The sequence below is a fragment of the Calidris pugnax genome, unplaced genomic scaffold (genome assembly GCF_001431845.1).
Source record: "Calidris pugnax isolate Ruff unplaced genomic scaffold, ASM143184v1 scaffold38, whole genome shotgun sequence".
Classification (NCBI taxonomy): domain Eukaryota; kingdom Metazoa; phylum Chordata; class Aves; order Charadriiformes; family Scolopacidae; genus Calidris; species Calidris pugnax.
Genome location: NW_015090995.1, coordinates 9,815,420 through 9,840,697, shown reverse-complemented (window position 1 = coordinate 9,840,697; position 25,278 = coordinate 9,815,420). Strand labels below are relative to the sequence as shown.

At 36.4% G+C, this 25,278-nt stretch overlaps 1 protein-coding gene across 3 annotated transcripts in view; it reads right to left on the bottom strand.

Moving 5' to 3' along the window:
• Positions 1-25,278, bottom strand: part of STAG2 (stromal antigen 2) — a 75,075-nt gene that overhangs the window by 29,575 nt on the left and 20,222 nt on the right. For 2 of the 3 annotated variants that reach the window (XM_014955101.1, XM_014955104.1), the window contains exons 2-7: positions 9,667-9,811; positions 7,661-7,739; positions 6,414-6,575; positions 3,761-3,857; positions 2,362-2,438; positions 575-779 (exon numbers count right to left, since the gene is read on the bottom strand). In XM_014955101.1, coding sequence (XP_014810587.1) covers positions 575-779; positions 2,362-2,438; positions 3,761-3,857; positions 6,414-6,575; positions 7,661-7,739; positions 9,667-9,710 — 664 coding nt within the window. In that variant the 5' untranslated portion in view covers positions 9,711-9,811. Of the gene's footprint in view, positions 1-574; positions 780-2,361; positions 2,439-3,760; positions 3,858-6,413; positions 6,576-7,660; positions 7,740-9,666; positions 9,814-25,278 lie in introns of those variants that run through there. The other variant, XM_014955103.1, reaches the window with a different exon arrangement.

Sequence of the window (25,278 nt, the reverse complement as noted above, 5' to 3'; positions counted from 1 at the left end):
GGGGTGAGGGGTGTGTAAGAGAAAAAATTCCATAAAAAGAACAGTTACTTAAAACCATAGAGAAATTTAGTAACTGTATCGTTGATGAAGCATTCTTTAAAAATATTTCTAATGCAAAGAATGGAAATGCTTCTTTCAATTACATTGTGCCACGGCCTCAATATCCAGCACAATTTAAATTTGTGGTAAAAACTGCATCCAATCTACAATACTACTGTTTGACTTAATACAGAGCATAATTATTATGCCTTATTATGACCAAGGACAAACTTGTAGAATCAACTGAAAAGTTTCCTTCTATTTGCTTTTTCTACTAGATTTAAAGCTCACCAAATTTAAGTACTAGACAGCTAGTAAAGAATGCTTTACAATAGTGTGGTTTTCAGTAATCAAAAACCAAAGACAACAAGGTAAGAAAGCTGTACCAAACCAAGTTGCATTAGACAAAAACTGTATCACACAATGAAACACAACTTGAATGTCAAATATCAAGAAGTTGAACCAGAACAATTCTTTTCTGTGCAACACAAAGCATAAAATGGAAGCAATACACAGATAAATATAATTCACTGACCTGCCAGTGTGCTAGTGTGCCGAAATGCTCTGACTTGTGAGTCTGATAGCCCCGTAAGCAGTGAAATGACAGTATCCATCATATACTCATCATATATGATGCTATATTGACATTGCCGGACGAGTACTCCAATGAACTCACAAAAACTGGATTTGAACTTCTTCCACTGGGGACCAGCCATAGTTAGTGGATAATCTCCACTATCCTATTAAGAAACAAAAAGGGAAATAGGAAACTCTTTCAAATGTCTTAAAAGTCATTTTATAAAATTAAGGTTAAAAAGAGATGGGTCAACTTTAAGCCAAAATATCCAATGCTATAAAAAGAATACATCAGGAAAACGTGATTCCATAAATATGCATCTGCTTTGCAACTCAGGCTTGTTATATGCAGAGACAACATTCTACAAGTCCTACCATAAAAGCTGCACATAACCAGATACACTAAAATAAGTACAACATTTCTTCCTTCTGTCCTATTCCCCCCCCCCCAAAAAAAGAAAGAAAATAATAAAATATAAATCATATCCCTTGCAAATCTCCTTCAGGTTACACTAGAACAAAAGAATCTTCACAGGAAGAGTTAGCTGACATGTTTAGGAACACTCAGTTCAGGACCACAGTAAAGTTTACAGGGAGATGCTTACATATCAGACTGAAAACTCCTGAAGTCATAAAACAACCTACTATAACGCCTTGAAAATAACAAATGTATGTTCCTCTCCTAATCTGAGGACCTTTACAATCAATGGTAAAATGACGGGGTGGGGGAGGAAATCAATTGGCAATCATTGTATCCGTGCTTCTGTGAACAGCTTCTTTAAGAGACTAAACATTACTGGCCAAAAATGAAGGAAGTAACCACGAAAAGGGATTAGAAATCTGAGAGTTGTTCATCAGAATTCTGTTAGAAAAAAGGCTGTGTATAACAGTGATAAAAACACCCATAACAAACAGTCCCAGCTGAAGCTTTACAAATTCCATACAACATTGCCTTAGAGTAATCAAATCTATTTATGCATTGAGATAGCTCTAAGGAATACTAAAAATCCTCTTAAACAAAAACATACTACATTTTCCTCTCTGTTAAAGTTACCGATGTTTGGATTTTAATAGGGAGAGAGGAGGGGAGGCAAGGCAGGGAAATTATTTCCAAATTAGACAAATTTTGGGAGGAGGTTGTAAAACTACCTTTATGTTCTTTGGAACACAGGGTAGAAGGAGTATCACTCAAAAATAAACCCCCAAAAAAACCCAAACCAACCACCAAAACACCTAATGCATCTCATTTACCACAACACTCAGTGGAACAGAAAGTGACAGTTTAAAGGGAAAAATGTTATAATCCCCATGAAAGGCAAAGCATTAGTCTTCAACAGTAATCAAATTAAAATCCCCATGATTCATAGATTAATGAATGCATAGAAATTAATTATTCATTTAGCAACCATTTTAAAAGTTAAAGACGACATAAAGGCCTTACATACACAGCAGGAACGGGGAGGCATCCCACACAGCCCCACAGTAGTAGAAGTTCCCACTATTCAAAAACTGAAACTCAACACTGATTTCTTACACCATTAATAAAGCAAGTTATATACATGCAGAGCTGTACTTCCTAATCTTACAAGTTCAGTGAAATAGAGTTCAAGATTTTAATTCATAAAAGTCCTGTCATTTTTGCATCTGACCTTACCCTTGAAAGAAGCCTGCAGCAACATGATCTAGTAAGATTAAAACAGGTGAAAAAATTAATATAAATACATTATCAGCACTTTATGAAATTACCTCATCAAATTCTTCAGTCATTTTTCGGATTATTTCAGAATTCTGCATATGTCGGAACATCTCTGCTGTTACAACTCCTACAATTTAGATATTAGATTATTAGCAATTTTAATATGAGGTAGATTGCAAATGACATGCTTACTGCTACAATGTAAGAATGATCATTTTTCAGCTAACCTACATATTATACATGTATTTTTCAAGAAATTGCACGTTTTCATTTTAGCATCCATGTATAACAACCGCTTGGCACCAACACTTTTCTTTTATATGTATAATATATGGTTTTCATTGTTTTTCTGTTTTAAAAACGTGTCTCTGTGCTTGTACACAACACATCTAGAATTTACTCATTCACCCGTATTCAGAAGTCAAAGACACTTGTGCCAGACCTCTTCATCAGCCAAGAGTCTACACTAATCTGAAGTGACCTTTCAGGACTCAAGATTCTAAATGGTACAATACAATTTTGAACAGTTCTATTGCTACTTATTATCTTCTGCACTGTAATAAACACAGTGATTTCACACAATTTTTATTTGTCTTACACTCAAATTGAGTGTAAATGGTGATATAAAAACAAATAGATCTCCTAAAGTTTACTGCAACTATACTGCAAAATTCATGACAAGGATCATCTCAGAAAGCATTAAAAGATTCTGTAGTTTGATCCGGTAGCAATAATCAAAAGGTCACTGCTCTTGAAAGCATGGATAACCTCTGAGGAATGCTGTTGGCTTTCGAGAGATTTATGCACTTTAAAAGTTTAACCGGACAGAGAGAAACACTTGAGCAGACCAAATTACATCCAGTCCTACTCTATCACGCACAGTGACACTGCAAAGTAAGTTACCTTCTCCTCTTCAAAAGGAGGTGAGGGGGGGCAAGAATAAAGGATGTGAAAGTGAGGAAAGATAACCAACAAATAAAGAAGAAAATAAAATATGGAAACACAATCTTACTGTAGACAGACTACCATAAGCTGTCCATAGTATCTTTTAAATCAAGCATCTTTGCAAGGCTATGAAACAATCTTAAAACACTCAATAAGAAGTAGATAATTTCAAACTAGAATTCCAAGACTGAACAAGCTAAACTATCAACGTTAGAAAAGAGATAATGGTTTTCTGAAATAACAGCAGGAACTGAGGAAGATTTAGTAAGTGTTAAGTACCGGTACTCCATTCTCTCTGGTATGAATACAAAAGGTTAAATCTACATTTTAAAATATAGTATAATATTTCTAAACCTCCTGCTCCCACCTTCAGAAATACTATCCCTGATAATGTAAACTAACTGCAGGGACAGAGCAGTCCTACAGCATATGTAGTATAAGAGCAAATAATGGCAATTATACTATAATATTATTAAATGGATGAGTAAACATTCAGTATCTTACCTTTGCAGCCTGAACACTGAATAAAGAAGTTAATGAGATCAAGAAGTGCTATATCTCTGTCATGTTTGTATGACTCTATCCAGTCATCCACTACAGACTGAAAAGAAACAAATATAAAGGCACTTTTTAGTTTTCATAAATTGAAGACTGTTATTTAACTGCTTTCCAGCAAGTGATTCTTGTTCCTTCCATAAATAACCTGGACTCTGTGTTTTTTTTGACTAATACAGAATGAAATGTTTGAAATGATCCTTAAATGCCATCATTATCACTTTAAAAGAAAAAAAAATAATTTTATTCTATGAACATATAGAAGTATGGAACTGACATCTAAACATAAAGCTCAGGAACACCATACAGTCCTACAGTAACTTTTTTGAGGGAGAATGCAAAAATAATTGATATATTTTATGGAAGCAAATTTTCCCTTTTTTTTTTTCCTGTTGTTTCATGAACTAGTGATACTTGTCTAAAGATACTTATTTAGGTGTTCAGTTACAACGGCTAAAACTCACTATACTCTTCAAAAATGTTGCCACTTTGATGAACTGCGCTCCATGCGCATTAGCTGTTACAGGATGAACAGCACTGCCCTGAGCTGCATGGACATTAATTGCTCTGTATTCACTAAATGGAATAGGAACAAGAGCATTTTACTCAAAAACCTTAAAGGGAAGTAAATCAATAGGAAACCTGTGATTAATTGTTTTGAGAAAAAAAAAATTTACATGCAATGACTTTTAAACCATCCATGTGTATAATACAAGCTGCCTACTGCAGAAGTCAAAAACATTCTTCATACAATTAATTTATTAACACAGGCAAAAGAGACTTACTTTAGTATCAAGTTTTGAGTTTTTTAATATGTTGATACCCTGCCTAAAATTCTAGAGTAATTTAAAATAAAAAGATATTATGAAATAGTTCAGAACTTCTGAAAGACAACTGGACTACTCAGCATCTCTGATGCTTCCTGTCTGTACTCAGTGCTTGCTCTCACAGGCAATAATGCTCTGAAGACAAATAAAACACAATGCCATGCAGAAAAATTTCTAAACAAAGACACACGTAAATCCTTCCCTAAATTTGAGATTGTTTGTAGTACGATGCACAACTTTCATCAACAAGACACAAAGAATGAAAATCTCAAAAGTGAAACTGTCCTACCTATTCAGTAGGAGCAGAAGCTACAAACTAGTACTGATTTGATTGACCTGTGGGGAGGGACTAAATAATGCAGGAAACGTCTTAAATTAGGCTTATAGAGAAGGTCAGTGTGCAATAACAGAATCATGCTAGGAACAAGACAAATATTTCAGTTAAGCAGCCTTGTTCTCAGAATTAATTTAAAGAACCTCCGGCAAAACAGCAGTTTCTCAAAACATTTTCTCTGAGTTGATGAGCCACCTGTTTTTTGCCGCAGAACAGAGAATAAACTATGAAGAATGCATAGAACATAATTTAAGATAAAATAAAATTAAAGCTATCAGTCTTTTCAGATAAGCAAGTGCTGAGGGCTACAGAGGAAACTATTTACACTGGACTTTACTTTAGAAATACTTTGAGAATTTTTTTCATATTTTTGACAAAAAAATATTGACGAAGATTCTGTTTGTTAGCAGAGCATTAATTCCCTAATTCAACAGACTAATCAGGCCTGTCAAAGCACATTTTGCCCTTGGAAAGCAGAAGTGTTTGACTTTTAAACAGTTAAAATGTTGTGAAGATACAACCACTGATAACTGTTTCAAAATGTAGCACACACAGCAACAGTTAGAAAAGTAATGTTTTTCCACCTGCTTTGATACACCACCCAAAAACAAATGACGGAAGTATCAGAATTTCTCTGTGCAAATACATCAAAGTAGTCTATTCTTTTCTAGAAGTCTGAACTACTTTTCTACCAAGGAATTCAGGCTTTAAGGTTCCCAGCAATAATGCAGGAGCCTGCAAATTTTGAGAGGACAGCACACAGACCCAGCTTCCCGCATGCGGATCACAGAAGCTGGAAACTCTAGATTTTCAATCCCAAAGATAGTCCTTCCTCCAGGCTGCTGAGGAGTCACATGAGTGAGTCAGCAGGAAGGCTTGGTGGCTGACAGCCTTCCACTTTAACCCTCTCCCCACTGTGAGATTCACAGAGTTAAGCTAATGCTTTACTGATTTTATCTGAATTTAATTCAGATAATCTAAACTCTGGGAGCGTTTACAAACCACAGATTTCTTGTTAACTTCTATGACAACTCTAGGCATAAACCAGAGTTGTATTTAGTTACAGCCACACAAAAAGAACTTAAAAGTCATGTGATAAAAAAAAAAATAACCTTTCTTCATTCAGGATACTGAAAAGTCACTTTTAATCATAGTTTGAATTTCTTCATTATGTATGTGATTATTTATACCCAACATATTGAAAGGAAAAATCAGCTTGTTAAAATTCAAAGCTTAACAATGCAAAAACGCTTTTTTTAAAAAAAAAAATCTTAATCTACACTTTACTATGAACTATAAAAAAAAATATATAAAAATATATAAAAAACTGCAAATTGAAGGAAAAGTTTAGGCTTCATTTTATTACAGTGTATATACAAGAAAATATCACTATATTTAAATGGTATAATCATTCAAGTCACAGATATATGCCAAGTCTTACCTGCATAGCACTCTTGCCCATTTTAACTACTTCAAACAGCATCATGTTTTCCACACCATTCTGTTGGTGATGTCCATTCATCCGATTTGGACCACCAGGTTTCCCTCCTCCGTTTCCACTTTTCCCCTTCTCTGCTGGTCCTTTTTTTCCTTTCTTACAGGTCTGCAATTACACACACACACAAGAACTTTTAATTGTGTATGATGTAGTAATTAAAAAAATCCAAATTATTATTCATACCATGACAAGAAAACAAAAGGCCTTCTGTTTTCAGGAACCAGATTTAAAACCCAAAGTTGACAATAACAGCTGATCCTAACTGATGCAAAGACCAACAAGAATTCTACAGGTTCCATTTCCTCCTTCCCTCATTTAAAATCTTCCAGCAAGTAAAAATGTGATTAGTGACAGCATATGACACAAAGGTGTTTCTCGTATTTAAACTGTAAAACAGATGATACAGATTTTATTTAAAACAGCTATGGCAATTCCCTTCACACGTCACAAAGTCTCCTCTGCAATTCATTAACCTTTTGTTTTTTAATTTGAGCACATGGTGGCAAGTGGGGGTGAGGAAGAGCAGACAGGTGTCTTTGTATTTGATTCCCAAAATCACGTATGACTTACAGAAGAATGAAAAAAAATTTTAAGAAAAATTAAATTACTGTTGTATAAAGCTATTTATGACCATCTCTCACTAGCTGGGCACTCTGTACTGGTACAAAACTGTGGCTGCGTGTGGGCAGCACCATGCCAGTGAGAGGGCAGGAGCCACCTGGGGAGGGGGTGGCAGGGACATTTGTCCTATGAGGGGACAGAAGGGCTATTAACTGGGTTTAGACCTCTCCACTCAGGTAGTGTAACCTCTTGTCTGCGACCTATAAAAAACCCCTTTTAATTGAATTATTGGTTTCTGTTTACTTTTCAAATTAGAAGAGAGACAAAATTAATGACAGCAACCAGAAGAGACTGTATTAGCACCAAATTTAAGTCTAGGATGGAACACATCCAGAGAGGCTAATCAAATCACAGCTAATCTTTTTCTCCCCCACCTCCCTTACGTCTTTATAGTGCTAAGGAAATACCATGCAAATACACAAGACGAAGCATTTCAATGCAAATACAAACTTGAACTCTCTTCACACAATACTCGCATTTCAGAAAATATTTCTAGCTCATTCAGCTTCAAAGCAAATGCTGAACTCTTCAAGTTGTAACAGTAAAGTATCCCTACAAACCCAACATACTTTTCCTTTGCCTTGTTTTTGGTTTTTTCCTTCAATATCCTCAAAGTCTGTATCGGAAGAGAAGTGTGTTTCAGACTCCCTGCAAGGATAGAAAGACAAACCATTTACGCATTTCATCAGAAACATTCTTAAATATACTACACAAAGTCACATTATGCTCTCAGTCCAGTAGCTCAACTCTAACAGTGAAACTGCCATCTTCTTCTGTTCCAGTCTACTGTGGAGGAACACACCAGAGTGCATCCTCACACTCACACCCTACCCTGACTCCTCCAAAAAATTCACCTGTGAAGAAAGCCATCCGGTAACGTTAAAAGATGTGAAGGTGGGCAGAAAATAGCAACAGGTTGGGAACCTTGCTTTTGGCAGATGATAAGCATTACATCATCTCAAAAAGCAAAGAGCACTATACATATCTGCCACAAATACTTAAACAAAAACAAGAGAGAGGGGAAAAAACCAAACAGCAAAAAAAGAAACCAACACTTTACCTTCCCTCAGAACCAAAGTGGTAGTTTAGAGGTATGTACTTATGTTGAAAGGTATAGAAAAATTTTAGGTAAGATTTCTCCATCAAGATGATAACCTGTAGTTCTGTTTAGGCTTACTGATGGGGATGGGGGGTGTGTGTGAAATCACATGAATTATTAATAAAGAATGCTTAACTTATATATTCTCTATTTCTACATATCCTGCAGAATACAACTTAAACGATGCTACTAGATCTTGTTTTAACACATACATGCAGCATGTATGCGATCACAAACTTCTGATACACACTTCCTGAGTCAGTTAATGACACAATCAGAAAGATGAGCAGGGTGCACAGGAGACCTGTTCCTATGTACTTATGTATAACATTCTAAAACAACGCAGAAGCTTAAGATCTCTAACTATTTCAAGTGTCAGAAAGGAGCTTTCTGCCTTTTAACGTGTGTTTTGTGTTTTCTGTTTCTGCTGACTATGTACTCTGATATGGACTGGAAAAGTCTCCAACCTTGGGGGAGGGAAGGAAAGAAAGGAGAAGGAAAGGAGGAGGAAAGGAGGGAAATATTTATTTTTTGTAACTTCCTAGGTGTTCTTATTATCACAGGAAAGAATAGAACACAAATTCCAAACATTTCACTAAACAATGTACTGTACCAAAAAAAAAAAATCATTACAGACAGCTGTAAAAATAGTATTTCATAGTAAATCATCTTCCAATTTATATTTATTTCTCATTAAAAGGAAAAAAACCCACACAAGCAACCTCAATGATACAAAATCAGGTATTTGTATCTTTTTAGATTTTATACCAACTTAATCCATTTCAACACTCTGTTGAAATGCATTCATGCCAATTTCTTGACAATTACAAGGTGAGGACCTGGATTCTTTTTGTCTGCTTAAAACAACCATTTTATTTCATGTGATCTATACCCAAAATTCAAATGTCTATTTCTTAAAAACTGTAGGAGTACCAGCAAGCTAATAAAATGATGTCAAAAACATCAAGGAACTGATGCCTGAGGGAAGCTAAGATTTTGGCTTTAACCAAAGCATTTCTCATTAGGTGTTTTTACATATTAGGCAACCTGCCCCAGTTATTAAGGGCAAATACCTCAACCACTTCCTCTCTTTCTATACAAAGAGGCTTTAATGAAGGAAACTTTTTGGTATTCCTAATCAAAGGCTTTCTTAATCAAACATTTCATTTTGAAAGACAAAAACCCAAGAAGTACACCATGAACAAAAAAAAAGTGTCTGTTACCATGGCTTCCTACTCACAAAGTTTAAAAATTGATTTAAAATAATTAAGCAGTTTTAAAATACTTATTTCAATTACTGATGAATACTCAAGAAAAAAAAATGAGAAAATGCTGCAGCACCTTAGTAGGAAAAAATCTAGAATCCTATTCCCTCATTTTGTTTCCTTCTTTCCAAGAGAAAGCCAACCAGATGCATTAGCGCTAAAAAGAGCCAGTACATTTAAAAATGAAACTACAAATTCTTAAAACACTTACTGAAGGAGAGTAAAATCAGTTGGTATTTCTGGAGCTGCTATCATTTCTTTATCATCTTCTGGAACACCACTGTATTAGAAAGATATCCAAAAAGCAGTCTGAAGTACAAGCTTACTTTTCTTTCTTCCTTTGTAGTGGACAACTTCTATAATAAAATAAATAAAGAAATGTAAATACAATGAAAATTTTTCCACATCTGAACAGGTAAAAAAAGTTGGAAACACAGAAAATTTAGATCACACCACCCTCTCTTTCCAACCGAGCTTTTTCCTGTTTAGGGATTTCATATTTTTGACTCCTCCCATGATCTTACTACAAAGTACCCCCATGAATCTTAAAAGTATCATGGTAAAATATAATACAAAAACATTTGGCAAAAAACACTTTCTGCATAGGATGACCAAATCAGAATGGTTTTCTTTAACAGCTTGCAAATAATAGCTTTTATTTCTAAATCTATACTAGATTTAAGTTTGAACTGTAACAGCATGCACTGCAGAACCCAGACTTACCAACACTAGGATATTTCTGGTTAACCAAACTAAAGCCAGATTTGATGTTAAATATTAAAGCACAGCATGTGTACATTTAAGGACACTATGCATACCAACTTTGTACCTCCAATTTGTAAAATTTCATTATATTTTCCACAAAGATACGCTCTTATAACAAGTTCTTATAACCTAGCCAGCAGTTTCACAACTCCCTGTCTTCCAGAGTTGATAAACCAGGCTTACAACAGTTTTAACATTTAAAGCATTTGACAAGACTCTAAGAATATCAAGGAAGATAATACTATCCACATGTTATAAAGAAAAACATCAGAAACAGCGCAGCATTTTATCAAGAAAATGTACGATTGTGAAATACTTGCTTTTCAACTTAATTATACTATTGCCACCTATTAATAAATGTTGTTATTTATCTAATTTTTCCTACATTTAGGTGGGGGGGGGGGAGAAGACCTGCATACTTCAAATGTGAGATTTAACCATGCAGGCTAAAGTTTTCTACGTCAATTGTCTGCCCCAGTTAAATTAAGAAAGCACCATGTTCGGGTATCTTAAAGATAAAACAGCAAGGAGAAAAACCTCCAGAGTCTAAGTCTGCTGACTCTTCAGCTTGCTGGAGTGATTAGGTATTTGAGGGAGAGATTTAATTTTGGCATGCTAAGCACATGTTGCTTAACGTCTGGTAGCTATGCTTCAGAGACTGCCTTTCAGTCGAGCATGTAGATAGAGGCCGTACTTTTTTTTTTCCTGCAAGTGCTTATTCTGAATGCTAGGGGCCACTGTAGCTTCCAGAATTTAAAGAGCTGAGAGAAACCATAAACCCTGAACTTATTATGTTCTCTTTCTTCACATTTCACAGTTACATAAAAGCAGAGAACCAGAGTGGAAAGAAATAGTGGCACAACGAGAGGAGGTTCGAGATAGGCTGGTGAATCTCAAGACAGTCTAAAACTACTAAAGCATGTTCCATCCAGAATGCGGTAGAAAATAAAAGGCTTCAAAAACATTGCTGCTGCAGAATGGCAGCAACCTTTGTCACCCCATTCCTCCCTTCTCCAAACCCATGCAGGCACACAAACGCTGCACGTCATCCCCTCCTGCTCCAGTTATACACTCTCTTTAGCAAACAATCCGTCCCAGACAGGGTGACATCCCCTCCCTGGCTGTTTCTCTTTGTAGGCTCTGCCATTCAGTATCACCTGATTTAATTCCCCAATAAAATGGGCAAAATATACCTCAAGAATTTTTTATCCCTGGATTATCAAGTTAAACTGGTTCAACAGCAGGTACCCGCAGCCAATGCATGGGAAACACAAGACTGCAGACTGCGTAGCCACGAGCAAGGGAGGGAAGAATAAAACTCCCTCATTGGTGGCAGGGGGCTATTATACCATCCGGGCTGGGGGTAAAACTATATGCTTAGCTGGTGACGTATTAAAATAATCTGTAGTGGTTGTAAAACTATATACTTAGCTGGTGACGTATTAAAATACTCTGTAGTGGTTGTAAAACTATATGATTAGTTGATGACATATCAAAATGCTCTGTGCTTTGGACTGGATTTTTTTTGTGTGATTTTTTTTTGTTTTGGTTTGGTTTTTTTTTAGGATTTGCTCTGATTCCTGTCAGCAATTTGAACTTGGAAAACTACCACAGCACGCTTTAGTGCCTTGGTCATCAGGCTAGCACCCGCTCAGAGGTGCACCAGAGTAAAAATAGGGGGGAAGTGTAGAAACAGAAAGGGGGGAGGAAAAAAAAAAAGAAAAAAAAAAAAGACAAGAAGAGATCCAGCCATACAAATCATTTTTAGGGCATGCTTGTGATTTAGTCCCAGTGATGCAAACTTCAAAAAACACACTGCTCAGTTTCAAGTTCAACCTGTCTATCAACATGTCGCTATTTGACTTTTCCTAGTTTACATTTTTCAATGTTGAGAAGCAACACGTCTACTGAAGTGACAATCAGGATGCTTACATGCTAATTTTGTATTATGCTCATTAATATTCCCCAATTATGATACTAAAATTTCCTATTCCATAAAATTTGAAAGTACTGAGAAACAAAGCAAGTTAACCACTTGTTCACAGAATTAACAAAGTTTTTCCTCCCTTTATGAACAGTAAATCTATTGTCCTAACAGATTTTGCAAAAAGCCTCCATAACGTTTCTTAAAAATCACATAAATATTTTAAAAGATAAAAAGAAGTAAAAAACCTATAAAAAATGATGGGTTAATGATTATATACTCTCTACATCAAGCAAGTCAAATAGATCACTTGCCAGAACTAGCTGGCTGCAGTTTATACCAACTTGAACTCCTTGTAAGAACCGTTCCTCTTAGTACAAACAACAAAACATGAAAGAAAACACGGCGTTGTTTGGTCAGAATCACCTCATCAAATGGGAAAGAAATATCAAGCTCTTGCTAGATACTGAAGCATTAAGCTGCTAAGATTTACATTTCAAGAATTGTTTATCTTGAAGGAAAAAGAAATTTGGCCCTTATGAGTGCAACTATACACTGGTGTTATGGAAAACAGTAGCAACAGATGAATGCCATGCAAGAATCTATGAGGCAAGACTATAAGGGATCTCCAGTGTCAAGTTCAAACTCCAGCAATGATCAAAAAAACCCCCTGCATTTGTCCCAGTAAATGATACTTTACACACATCCAGAATATGACACAGACTTTTGATCCTTAACCAGCAGGGTCACCTAGCCCAGCGTGCCCCCTCCAGCAGTGGCCAACAGAAGCTGCCCAAGGAAGAACACATCTGCTTTGTTCTTATTAGCGATGTTTTTTCCCTGATTACCTTCCCAGTACCCAAAAATAAGTCAAGTTTTTTTCAGCCAGAGAGGCTGTCCCTGTATTCTATAAACCCTCATCAATATTTTTTTACATCAATATTTCCAATTACTTTTTGAACTCAATATTCAATAATGCAGCAATGGCATTCCACACAAGAACTCCCACAGACAAACTTCACACTATAAAGGGGCACGTTCTTTGCTTTGAATTAATCAGTTTCCAATTTTATTTGATGTTCTCTTGTTTTGGTATGGGGAAAAAACTGGCATTGGTCATTCCCCATTACCCTTTATCTCAGTAAAAGCATGTTGGAAATTTGAAACTACTGCCAGCCGTATCTTCTTCACCCACGTACTCGATGATTCATTCAAAGCACCCGGTTTGGGAAGTCAATGGCAAAGGAAAACAGTCCACATAAGCATCCTATCACAACTTCTGAAATATACCAAGTTCATCACAGTACAGTCTGGAAAGAGAAAGTGAGAATCTTGCACATGCCATTCCAAATAGTGAAAGTCTATGTTATCTATTAAATGTGCTCCAATAAGCAGATTATTTTAATAAGTTAAATCTAAACTGAGGCGCAGCAGAAAAAGCAGCTCTTCTTCAGTTTTGCATGCTCACAGAATTTCAGCTTTAATTTTCCCAACCAGATACTGAAATCTCTCAAGTCTCTGAGAAAACTTTCCGCAGTCCCTCAACTTTGTGAAATCATAATTAAATTATTAACTATAAAAAGAAAATGTATCCTGCTGAAAGATCACAAGGTGGAGCTCTAGCCTAAAGCTAACCGAAGAAACTCCAAAAGACAGGTCATCCAGAGGTTGACCTAGTTATTTCTGTGCAATAAACTTTATAATAGATTGCTAAAGCTACAATAATATTGTAGCATATTTCCTTTAGATTTATATTTATCATACATAAAGACACCAGAAGATTCCTGCACCTCTTCTGAAATAAATGCATATATGTTTGATTGAATGACCTTCCAAAGACAGAAATGCAGCTGCTGTAGTATGACTAGTCTCAGCATTTACTTTTCAAAAGCAAGCAGAAGAATTTCAAAATATATTTTAATAGCAGAAATAATGTATCCCTTCATTGTACCTTGCCATTTAAAATTCTGCTAACAAAACATTAATGAAGTAAAACACCGCTGGAACAACAGAAGTAGGTCCAGGAATGCTAATCATACATAATGTTGCCAACTCTAAATGTAAGAGGAGTTTCTATTTAAAATAATTGGACTGATAAAAGCAAGAGTTAAGCATGAAACACTATGAAGAAAGATGTGTCTTCACTGAAAAACAGATTTAAATTTTTTAAACATTATTTTTCCCTAATGCATGAATAATTAATTTAAGGTATGGTCATGATTAACTCAAATATACTGTCCAAATGCTAAGAACTAGCCAAAGTTGATTAAATTCACCAGCACAATTCACACAATATGCAACTGGCAGCTGCTAAGTGCTACCTGTCTTTTCACAATTTCTATTACATGCAAAAATTGGCTAAACAAACATTAATATAATTCAGTGAGCAGCCTTTTTTAAAAGAATATGCACACAGAAAATATAAAGAATCACAAGATCTGTCCCAGAAGCCTGTGTTTCATACACTTGCAGAAATGCAGTAATTAGACTATTAGCAAGCTCAGAGCAAGGCGTTTCATGCAGGTGGGATCTGGGTTGGGGTGGGTTCCCTACACATGCCATTTGCTGTTGCTTGGCATCTATTATCTAAAAGTCTTATAAGGCAAATCAATAAAGTAGTTATCATTTTTCTGGTAAGGCAGAGATGCAAAGTTTAAAAATAGTTACGTTTTTAAGATTTTTGGACATGATTTGGTAAGACAAAGATTTTAGAAATGTGGGACAGCTGTTCAGGGATGTATTGATTTTTCCCTGATGTTCAGTTAATCACCTGTAAAATCAAGGGCCTTGCTTTATTAATTCAGTAAAAGTAGAACTTCTAAAATTGTGATGCTGAAGTGTGTGGCTAAAGTTCATCCCTGAATTATTTATTTATCCATGAATGAGAGATGCTGATGCTTCAGAACCAATTATGCAGCAGCAACAGTTAAAATGCTAGTCAGATAAAATTTAAATAAAGGATCAGAAATACGGCCAATATTTTCCCTTAAGAGAAAGCCGTTATCAACTACACTATGGCCCTCACTCCTTTTTTGAGAGACTAGAATATGTCTAAGCTTTTTGTTTTATAAAATAAGGTTTGGTTGTTTGGGGTTTTTTTCCCCCCAAGTAAGTGTGCTTCTTCATATTACTTTTGCATTCATTTTCATAAATGGATTTTTAAGCGAGATTTTGAGCAACTGCATGACATTCTCTATAGGCCTGAAAGAGCCTGTTATTTCTACCTGTGCTATTTCTACTAATACTACACAACCTAATTTCAGCTACCAAGCAGTTTTAAAGCAATTCTGTAACCTGAGTGAAATAGAGAAAACATACTTCAAGAAGCCTTCTGTATTGTAACAACTGTACTTTAACAAGATTTCCTTATAACTGTATCAGCTGTTTTGATCGCATTACGATAGCATAATTAAGACTAAATTGAACAATAATGCAATTAATAGCTTTAGATGTGTGGTTATTTTTGTGCTGTTTGCTTAACAAATGAGTCTTGTAATTCCTTTACAAGAAGACCTGAACTAGACCTTATCAACCTACACTCTTCCATGCTTACCAACAGAGACATGGTCTCTATACACAGTAACAGCCCATGGTTCTAAAGCCACTGAACAGTTAACACTTGAACAACTAACCCAAACGACCTAATTTATACCAGTCTTATCTTTTCAGTCTCTTTCTTCACAATTTTTTTTCTTCTATACTTCCAGCTCTTACACTCCCCTCCACACCACTTCTGTCAAAACATCTCTCTTTCTATTCATCTTTGAGAAAATGAAAAAGCACCATTACGGTGGCTGTCGATATTATGCCATCACACTACCATTTTTATTCCCTGGCCTGCTCTTTATTCAATTTTCATAATTATTTGCTCTTTAGTTCATGCAACAAGTCTGCTGATTAAGTGAGAAAGAGCCATCTCAGAACATGCTTTTCTGACACTGTGGGCTGCTGAAAGCAGTAGTCTTCCTTCCCACTCTCCAAATACAGGGGGAAGTTCGTGCTCCCTTCTAGCACTCAAATGAACCAGCAGCCAGCAAATATGAAAACAAAACAATTTCCTCCTCCCGTGATTAGCTCCCCATTGGATCAGTCAACTGTATCAACTCCTCCTGCAGACACCCAAGTGAGTAGGTACAGTATCCAAGGCAGCTGAATTCTACCCCTTTACAACAAATCAAACCACAAGCTTTGCCAGCATCAGTGCATCACCAGCAGGAGCAGATACATCCAAGGAAGTGGCCAACTGGAGTCCTCCCCTTCCCTTGGGAGGGGCCACAGCCAACAGCCTGCTGTTCTGTGGCTCCAGTGGGGCCAACATCTCCCGCTGGGCTCCCAACTCTTGCACCTGGCCCCCCGCCCTGCAGGAACACACCAAACCTGGGACCCACCGCTCGAAGGGAGACAGCATCTTCTACCAGGAAATTCATCAGGCACCTGCCCAGTCTTAGCTGTGATCTTCTCAAAGCATTCTCCTTACTCCTTTTTCACACCCGTTTCCTACATTTTCATTACAGAGCAGACTGGGCACATCCCAATGTAACCTTTTGCTTCCTACCAGCCTTCAGACAAGAAGCCCTGCAAACAGCTGATGGTCACCGACAGAGCCCGAGAAGGAGACAGCCAGGAAACGGCCAAGCACGTGGAAAAAACATAGGTCCCCAGAGGTAACACACACATAAGTAAACAGAAAGCAAAATTTGGTTTCACAGTTTAATAAAAAGCTTAAACGCTCTTTATTTGGGGAGGAGGGAGATTTAGAGTCAGGCTAAAACCTAAAATGAATTTTAGACTTTACAGCACGTTTACAGACTTGAAAAGTGAGTAACATAGGAGGACCTCTGCACCATCCCAGTAACTGCCAACCACAACTTCACTATCAAAGTCCCCCTCTCATTAAAAGCGTTTTGTGAACCTCTGCTATTTTTATTAAATAAATATGTAGAATAACTATTATGGAAGGAAAAGAGCTTGCTACAGTGCTTCACAGTCAAAGGATTACTCATTAAAGTACCATTAATAACATCAATATCTTTAATGCAGTAAGTTAAATACTATTTTGAAATACAAACGTATTGTTATGGTTTGAACTGTATGAGGTTTTTATATTGATATTTATTAACTTACACTGTCCACTAAGTAAAAAGGTGTAGACCAATTGATATAAACATTACAGAACGCTGAAAAATTAATCAACTGTACAATAAATGCAACTATGACCCTTATTAAAGAAAAAATATCTGTATTACTCTTTAATGATTCTGCCCAACAATATTCATGAGCTTTGCTAAAACACACCTTAAATTCCCTTGTATCTTTAAAATGCTTTCATTTTAGGTGTCTGTTTAAAAAAGGTAAAGGTAAGATAACAAAAGTAGAAGTTACACCTCATTGTGTCTGTCACATCTTTCCGTGCCAAGAAAGAGATGGCTTCCAGATGTTGCAGTCTGACTGCGTGGAAAATGAGGCTCTTAGGAAGAATAAAAGCCAAGTCGGATGACAACCAAGATTTAAGAAAAAAAAAACAAACCCAAACACATATGCGTACTTAAATAAGCCAAAAGAGGAATACTTGTTCATTTCTGATACAAGGAAAGCACACCTCCCAGCTGCCTAAATGCCCTACATTTCCAAACTGAAGTACAGAATAGATCAATGTGCCCCTTTGCACACTGACTTTTCACAACTTTGTATATCCCCTCAATATTTTGGCTCTTGTAACAGCAAGGGAGGAAGGTGTACACACACTGCCCACAGCAAGCAGGTAACCAGCTACTAGAACAGTATTAGTATTGTTCAAATGTGCAGCCAACAGCGATGAAATGCTTCAATACACACGGCAGAGGCAGGGTTTTCTAACCAACAAGGTATCCCATCTGGAAAGTTCTCCCACCGATCAATGTGAGCCTGCAAGTTGCCTCGCTTTATAAGAGCCTCAGCTTCCCCTCCTACCATATAGAATTTCCCCTTTGAAAAGTCCAGGTCACTAGGGCTTTGTGTCCAAAACTTTGCTTGAGCATTTCTAAGAACAACTGCATTTGATTATAAGCTGGAGGGGGCACTACACAGTAAATACTGCGATAGCATCAGCTGCTACTGTAAGATACGGTCAATATTAGGTGACTGAAATAAGGGAAAACCCCATAAAATAAAATTGCTGAAGAGTGCAAAGTCAAATCTCTCAGGCACTTCTCCCAGGTTCAGCTCCTATCAGCCCAGGTCATGGTGCACTCAGGGTAGTCCTTTGAAGAGCCACTGTACTCGCCTGCACTGTGATCCCAAGCCTTCCAAGATAAGAAGGGAAAGGAGAACCAGCTTGGTTCTATGTTTTCTCAGCTGAGACCCACCAGAGTTTATTAGCTGAAGCTTCACACCACATAAAAATGGTTGAACTGATTCCAGACGGTAACTAAAGAGACTAAGTCCAGCACAGAAACAAATAGGAAAGAACATAAGCATAGGTCAAACTGCATTAGTCTTAACTCAATCTGTAACATAAAAAAATGGGGGGTGAGGGAGCGTTGATGGGTAAGAATACTTCATGCCCCATTCCATCTTGCTTTCTTACCCTGCACCAGACTAGCTTTTCTTTTTTCCCCTAACAGGCCTGGACTACGGAACTGACATCACTTTCCTGGATTCCCTATGGGCACCTGCAGGAACAGGGCTGCTCTGCACCCCAACACCTGGTGCTCTCCTGTCACCCTCACCAGGGGCTGGCTGCTCTCATTACCTGTCTCACAACAGCAGGATAAAACTGTTTGTAGTGAAGTTCCAAAAAATGCCATTACCTAGGTGTTTGAGTAAACAATCAAGAGCAGTCACCCATTCCTCCCTGGCTCAAATGAGAAACTATGCCATCAGAAAGGAAAAGGAATAATTAAGAAGAAAGGAATATGTGTTGTGCCACATCCAAACCAAGCAGTATGACAGCTAAAACCTAAGCCTTTCATAAGTGGATTATGGCACTTTCAACAACCAATCTAAATGATCATCCTTACAAAATAAAATTCAAGTAACTACTCATGTATGCAAAAGTTAGCTTTACCTCTGGAACAGAAGAAATAAAGATAAAAACCTTGTTATCTTTCATTAAAAAGTTATCTCTGCACTTCTGCCAACCTCAGAACATCTGTGCTCCATACACGCTCAGTCATAACTTAAAGATTTTTTTAATACCCAACATTTTGTTCTTGTTCTCCCTCATAACATTTGGGCTAAAATCCCAATTGGTTTGTTCAGAGATTTGCAGCACTGAATACTAATTTTATATGAAACAGCAGTTGTGATGTGCATGGCTTTCCCCCACACAATTTAGAGAACTGAACATATCCACAATGCAGAATGCTAATAAACTACTAATGAATTAATTACCAGATAAAAAAAATAAATATTATCATCACAAAGTCTCCAAAACACTCTTTTTCTTAATTCACCCTGAAACAGAGGGCTCTTAAAAGAATTTTGTGGGAGAGATGACTGGTGCTGAAGCCTCATGGATGGAGACCTACAGTTAGCTGTTGTCATTCATTAACCACCCAGGGGAAACCAGCACAGCCACCTCTATAGGTCATAAGAACATTACAAAAATATTGGCATTATTCAAATAGATAAGTTGTTTCAACTCTGTAATTGCTTACTTGTTACAGGTAACAAACGAGGCCAACTGGGAGAGTTGTAACATACTATGCCTGTTTTATGAAAGCTAACATTAAGAAAAAAAGAAAAAAAAAATCAGGTTTTTTAGGGACCAAACTCATTTTACCAAGTAAGCTGAAAAATACTGAGAAACTCTTTATGTGTATAAAATATTGTGAAGCAAAGGTTAGTGAGACTTGTCCTTTTGAAATTATATTCCTTTATAAGTCTCTCAATTGCTGTGCATTAAATACTGTAGAGATACAGGAGCATCCATTCCACACAGATCTAAAACACCAAATGTACAACTTGTTACAGCAATGAAAATTACACCTTAGAATTCTTCATTTAATCTCAAAAGAAAAAAAAAATCCAAAAGCTACACCCTAACTTATTTGTTCTTGAGTAAATTCATCATGTAAACAAAGCTAGTAGCTCCCCTCCTCCTTCAAAAGGGAGCTACAGCCTACAGCTAGATTTTTATTTTGTTGAAAATTTACTGGTCGCATTATGCAAGTATCATAATTTGTAATAAACATTTTGCTTGAGCAATGTTCAACACAAAGTACATCTTTTTAAAACTACAACACTTATTAGCTCAACAACACAGTAGAAGCTGTTGAGATAAGGTAGTTACTTTCATCCTCTTTTTCCTGTATTTTCTTTTTAAAAGAAAAAAAAAAAGAAAGAAAAAACCCCCGAACAGTAGTGCCAGATGTCTCTTAAACAAGCTACATGTGCTATGATTCCTCCCCCTTCCCCCACTCCAAGAAAGCATTCTGGACCAGAGTGTACCCTATAGCATCCGTTAGCTGAATTCAGAGAAGTGCCCCAAACTCTCGGAATCGCATGAAACTCTCAGCAGATTTCCAGGAGTCCGAGGTACCGGTTGCTTACTAATACCCTCACATGGTAAACATTGGGTTTTTTTCTTTTTCTTCCTTAGAGTCGAGTCAAAAATGCAATCTTCAGCATAAGCAAAGAATTCAAGCTACTGTTTTTACCGTTACCTTAAAACACAGAAAGAAACCTTTAGTCGTCATAAGTTTACTAGCTCCTTTAATACCAGGCATACCAAAGACCAATTTTCCATGCTAAAAGTTAGTTGGTAAGAACGAATAAAACATAAAAGAACATTTCATTGCAGCACTGACTGTATTTACAGCAGCTATATTTTAATTCATACACCATTTTAATACTTGTGATTTTGTGTGTCAAATTCAAATATATTTGCTGCTGAACAACCCTTTCCTGGGACACTTCACAGGCTGCTATCGGGGGGAACCTAACTACATCAAGTATTATCATTCCATCAAAAGAAAAATTTAAAAACAAAAAGCCCAACACGCCACCGCCCAAAAAAAGTCCCGAAACCAACAGTAGAGAACAAGTTTTCATATTTCATGTGCTCTGGTTTACAGTCAGATCTATTAACGACAGCTCACCTTCATTAACAATTAAAGCTAATATTCTGAACTGCAAATAGGGAGAACTTAGGAGCTGACAAATCCCATTTTGCTGACTTTCCTTACATGAGTGGGATGGACAACTCAACTGCCACGGCGAAGTCACCAGAGGACAACTATCATAACCTACAGTTTTCCAACAATCACATGCAAAAAGTGCTTCAGTCACCCACTATCGTTTCAGCTTTTAAGTTACTATCTGAACTGCATCTTCTTGTGGTTTTCAGTTGATGATCATATTTGACTTATCAGTTTGAAGTTACCTCTAATTATTAAAACAAGAATTGCTAGATTGCAAGTGCTGGATCTGTCACCACATCTTCCCCAACAATTGTTGTGGTTTCGTAATTAACTGCATTCCTTCTCTGAGCACAGCTTTCTCTTCCACTGCATTGTACCAAATATATCTCCCCCTTCTCCTCACACCCAAATCAGAAGTGGGCAACTCGGCAGTTGAGAACACAACATTCTGCTAAATGAACAGAGCTTTTTTTCACTCCTACTGTAGTTTCTTTTAATTTTCTCAGTAAATAATAATTCTAACCATTTAAAACAGTAGACAGAAAGGGGACTATTTAAAACAGACAATACATCTTTCAGGTGGCTTCGATCCTTCTACTCCATTTTACTTGTACAATGATGTAATGCTGAAGTGAATATACTTTCTCTAAACCATAAGTTTATATCTCTGAAATACAAAATTAAATCTAGTTGAATTCCCCATATGAAGTTATTCCATTGTCCTAGCTCCTTATTCAAGAGCAGCGTTTCATTGACTTACCCACCAATTTGTTCTCATAAATTATTTTTACTAACAGCTTGTGATCACCACTCAGGATTCTAACATCAAAACATAACATCTAACTGCCAATAAAAACTTTTTCACCTGGTAAGATTCTGCAAAATTATTTACAGAAAGTTCACAGCTCCTGAAACCAAGGTCCACTTAAAAAATAAATACATAAAAAAGATCAATTACATACAGTAATGTGGACTGGCTATACATTATGGAAAAACAGAAGAGACTAAAAATTAAGTAACTGGATGAGGATTTGTGCATGTTTGTAATACCTTTGTACAAAAAATAACCTAGAATACATAAGTATACTTAAGAATTAAGTAGCAAATTTTTTCAAGTCACGATCTTAATGTCCCCGTGATTTCATAAGAATGCTGGATCAGTAATAAGCTATGTTATATTAATCTTTGTACATTACTAAAACTGCCCACTTTGTGTTCTGCTTACTCAAAAAGCCACTTTATGTTTAGAATTGCTCTTACAATAAATGAGCAGTATACAATTCTCCTGCTGTTGTACCGCTGATCAGGATTACCAGTATAATATCTTGTTTCAAATGGGTTTGTACTCAAAATTTTCCTGAAATTTAAATGAAATTCCTATACAGGCATGACAATGGAAGTTAGCATCACCTGAAAAAATAGCTACACATAATGTTTAGTTACAAAAACACAGTGCTTTGACTGAAATATAACCATCTTTCCTTTAATTTTGTTTGCCCATATACAACCAAGGGTAATCAGTTTTAATGTTTCAGAGTAAGGTTTAGTTCCTCCTTAACCTATAAGAAAAACTTATCACTATTTCGGTCATGATCTATTACATAGGTGGCAAAACGTACATTATGAATGAATCAGTTGATCTGAAAAAGTAATTATAATAATCCTACTGAAACACACTTACAAGATCTACCTTGGAAGACTCAAAGGTAAATAATTAAAAGGGATACATCTTTCCAAGATTTTTTTCTTTCCCCTGTTCCAGCTTCATTGCTGCTTTCTTGTTTGCTTCATATTAAGAAAAGTTAATAGATAAAGAAAACATACTGTGTGGAGTACGTCTCCCATCCCCTCCAAAACAAGCACGCTAGGGGTCATTAATATGTATAACTGATCCTGTGCCATTTCATAAATTTGAATGGTGAGACTACTATTCCGTTCAGAGGATGCTTTCTTGGCATTAGACTGCCTTGGTCTTGAAACAATATAAAACAAATTTTAGCAAAAGTTAAGGAAAGAGGTAATAACATTCAATCTAATTGTGAGACAAGAACATTTTTATCTGAGTGTAAATTAGGTCTGGCGGTTGTTCAGCTTGACCTCCACTTACTATAATCTTGCCCTAGGGTATGAAAATCCTAGATCATTAAATGCTATGAATTTAGTCTTGCAAGCAACCTAAAATGAACCTACAATCAGAGCCACGGTTTTCAACAGCTGTTACAAGTTGAAGGGACAATAGCAGTAATAGATAACACCATGTCAAGTTGGGCTTTTTTTTTGGTTGGTTGGGAGTTTTTTCAAGAAATGCAACTACTATCTCTACACTTAGAATATTATTTTTAATTTCAGGGTGTTCCTGGAATTAAGGGGAAGTACTTGCCCTTGAAATTCAGAGCTACACCATTATGTTTTTTTAAATATATATATAGTTTCGTTCGAAGTTTGGAAAGTTTTTCTGAGAAAAGATGGGTTAATACAAAGCTGCCCACTTCTTTCAGTTATGAGAAACATTTTAAAATGCCAGCTTTCCTGCAATTCTCTAGACAGTCAACAGACATTTTCGGAACTGTTACCAATTCATTAATGCGAAACAGATGCCTGCCAAAAAATTAATTACAGAACATAAATTTTATTACTATGTGAATTAACTTAAGACTTTATATGCTAAGCATAAAAACTACTCTAGAACCACAGAATCTGGTATAATACATAGCCCACTAAGAAAACAAGGCAGAAGAAAAACAACCCAGAAATGTAAGGACTTCTTGCTGTTGATCATAGTCACATACTCTTGCTAGGCCACCACTCCTCTGCAAGTCTGAGCTGCAGGGAAGGAACAAAGGTAAGAACAGTAGAGAAGGACCCAGACAGCAACACAGAACCTTTAAAAAGGTCAGAGAAGACTGATGTTGGACCACAGAACAAGCAGTAATTAGCTACTTGTGCACTTAACTTGCATGGTAAGGGAAGGTCTAAGAACATAGAGCGTTTGAAGGACTAAAGCACAAGAATGGCAAAGTCATAGGTGTTTCAACAGCAAAATAAAAATACCGTCTGAGAAAGTACCCGAGATACCACTCGATTTACAGAAGTCTGCACAGGGAATTAGCTCCAATTAAGTTCCATGTGTTCCATAAAAATAAGAAAGCATATTAAGTGTTAAAAATTGTATATCAAGTCTTAGCACTAAATTTACACAGAGTAAACACATACTACCAGTAACAAACTCTAAAGAAGCCTTTTCACCCTCACAGTACCAATACAGAGAAAGTACTCCATCAAAATTGTTGTTCACACAGCTTTTTCACAAATAGGAATACCTAGGAAATAGGCAAATAATTCTGGCATTTTATGCTGACAAAAAAAAAATCCAATCCACAAAGGACACCTTACTAGTTTAGGCCTAACAGAAAGCTGTCAGGTTTCTCCGTAGCACATACAAATATTAATCTCTTCTTCCCAAGCAAAATCATTTTATATCGTGCTCCATCACACCAAATAATGATGTTATTAACCACATGATGATTACAGACTATAAGTAACATTCTACAGCAACGAAGGTTTACTCAATCTTTACATTACAGTATTTCTATATTTAATTCTGTGTTACAGCCCAACAGAGTGCACACATTTTAGAACTGAAATCACAGTTAGTCCCCTCAAACCCCCCCAGAAGAACACATTAGGGAGAAAACCAAAGTATTTTTGACTCTGACAGGTAAAAATCTGTACAGTATAAATAGAGAATTTTAATGATATCAACATATCTTCACCTGACTTCCCCAAGAATCAATTTCCTTAACTCTAAATAGAAGGGAAAAGATCATTTTGCAGAGCAAAATACAATTGTCCAGCGTTATTTCTAGAAGCAGGTAACAAAAAAATATTTTCACTTCCTCCAATAACCCCAAAGAAAGTGAAGTACCATCAAGCAATTCACTTTACATAAGAGGTGACTCCTTGGAGCTACACAAGCAGCAATTTCCAGCTCAAGAAATCTCCCAAGTTTTTG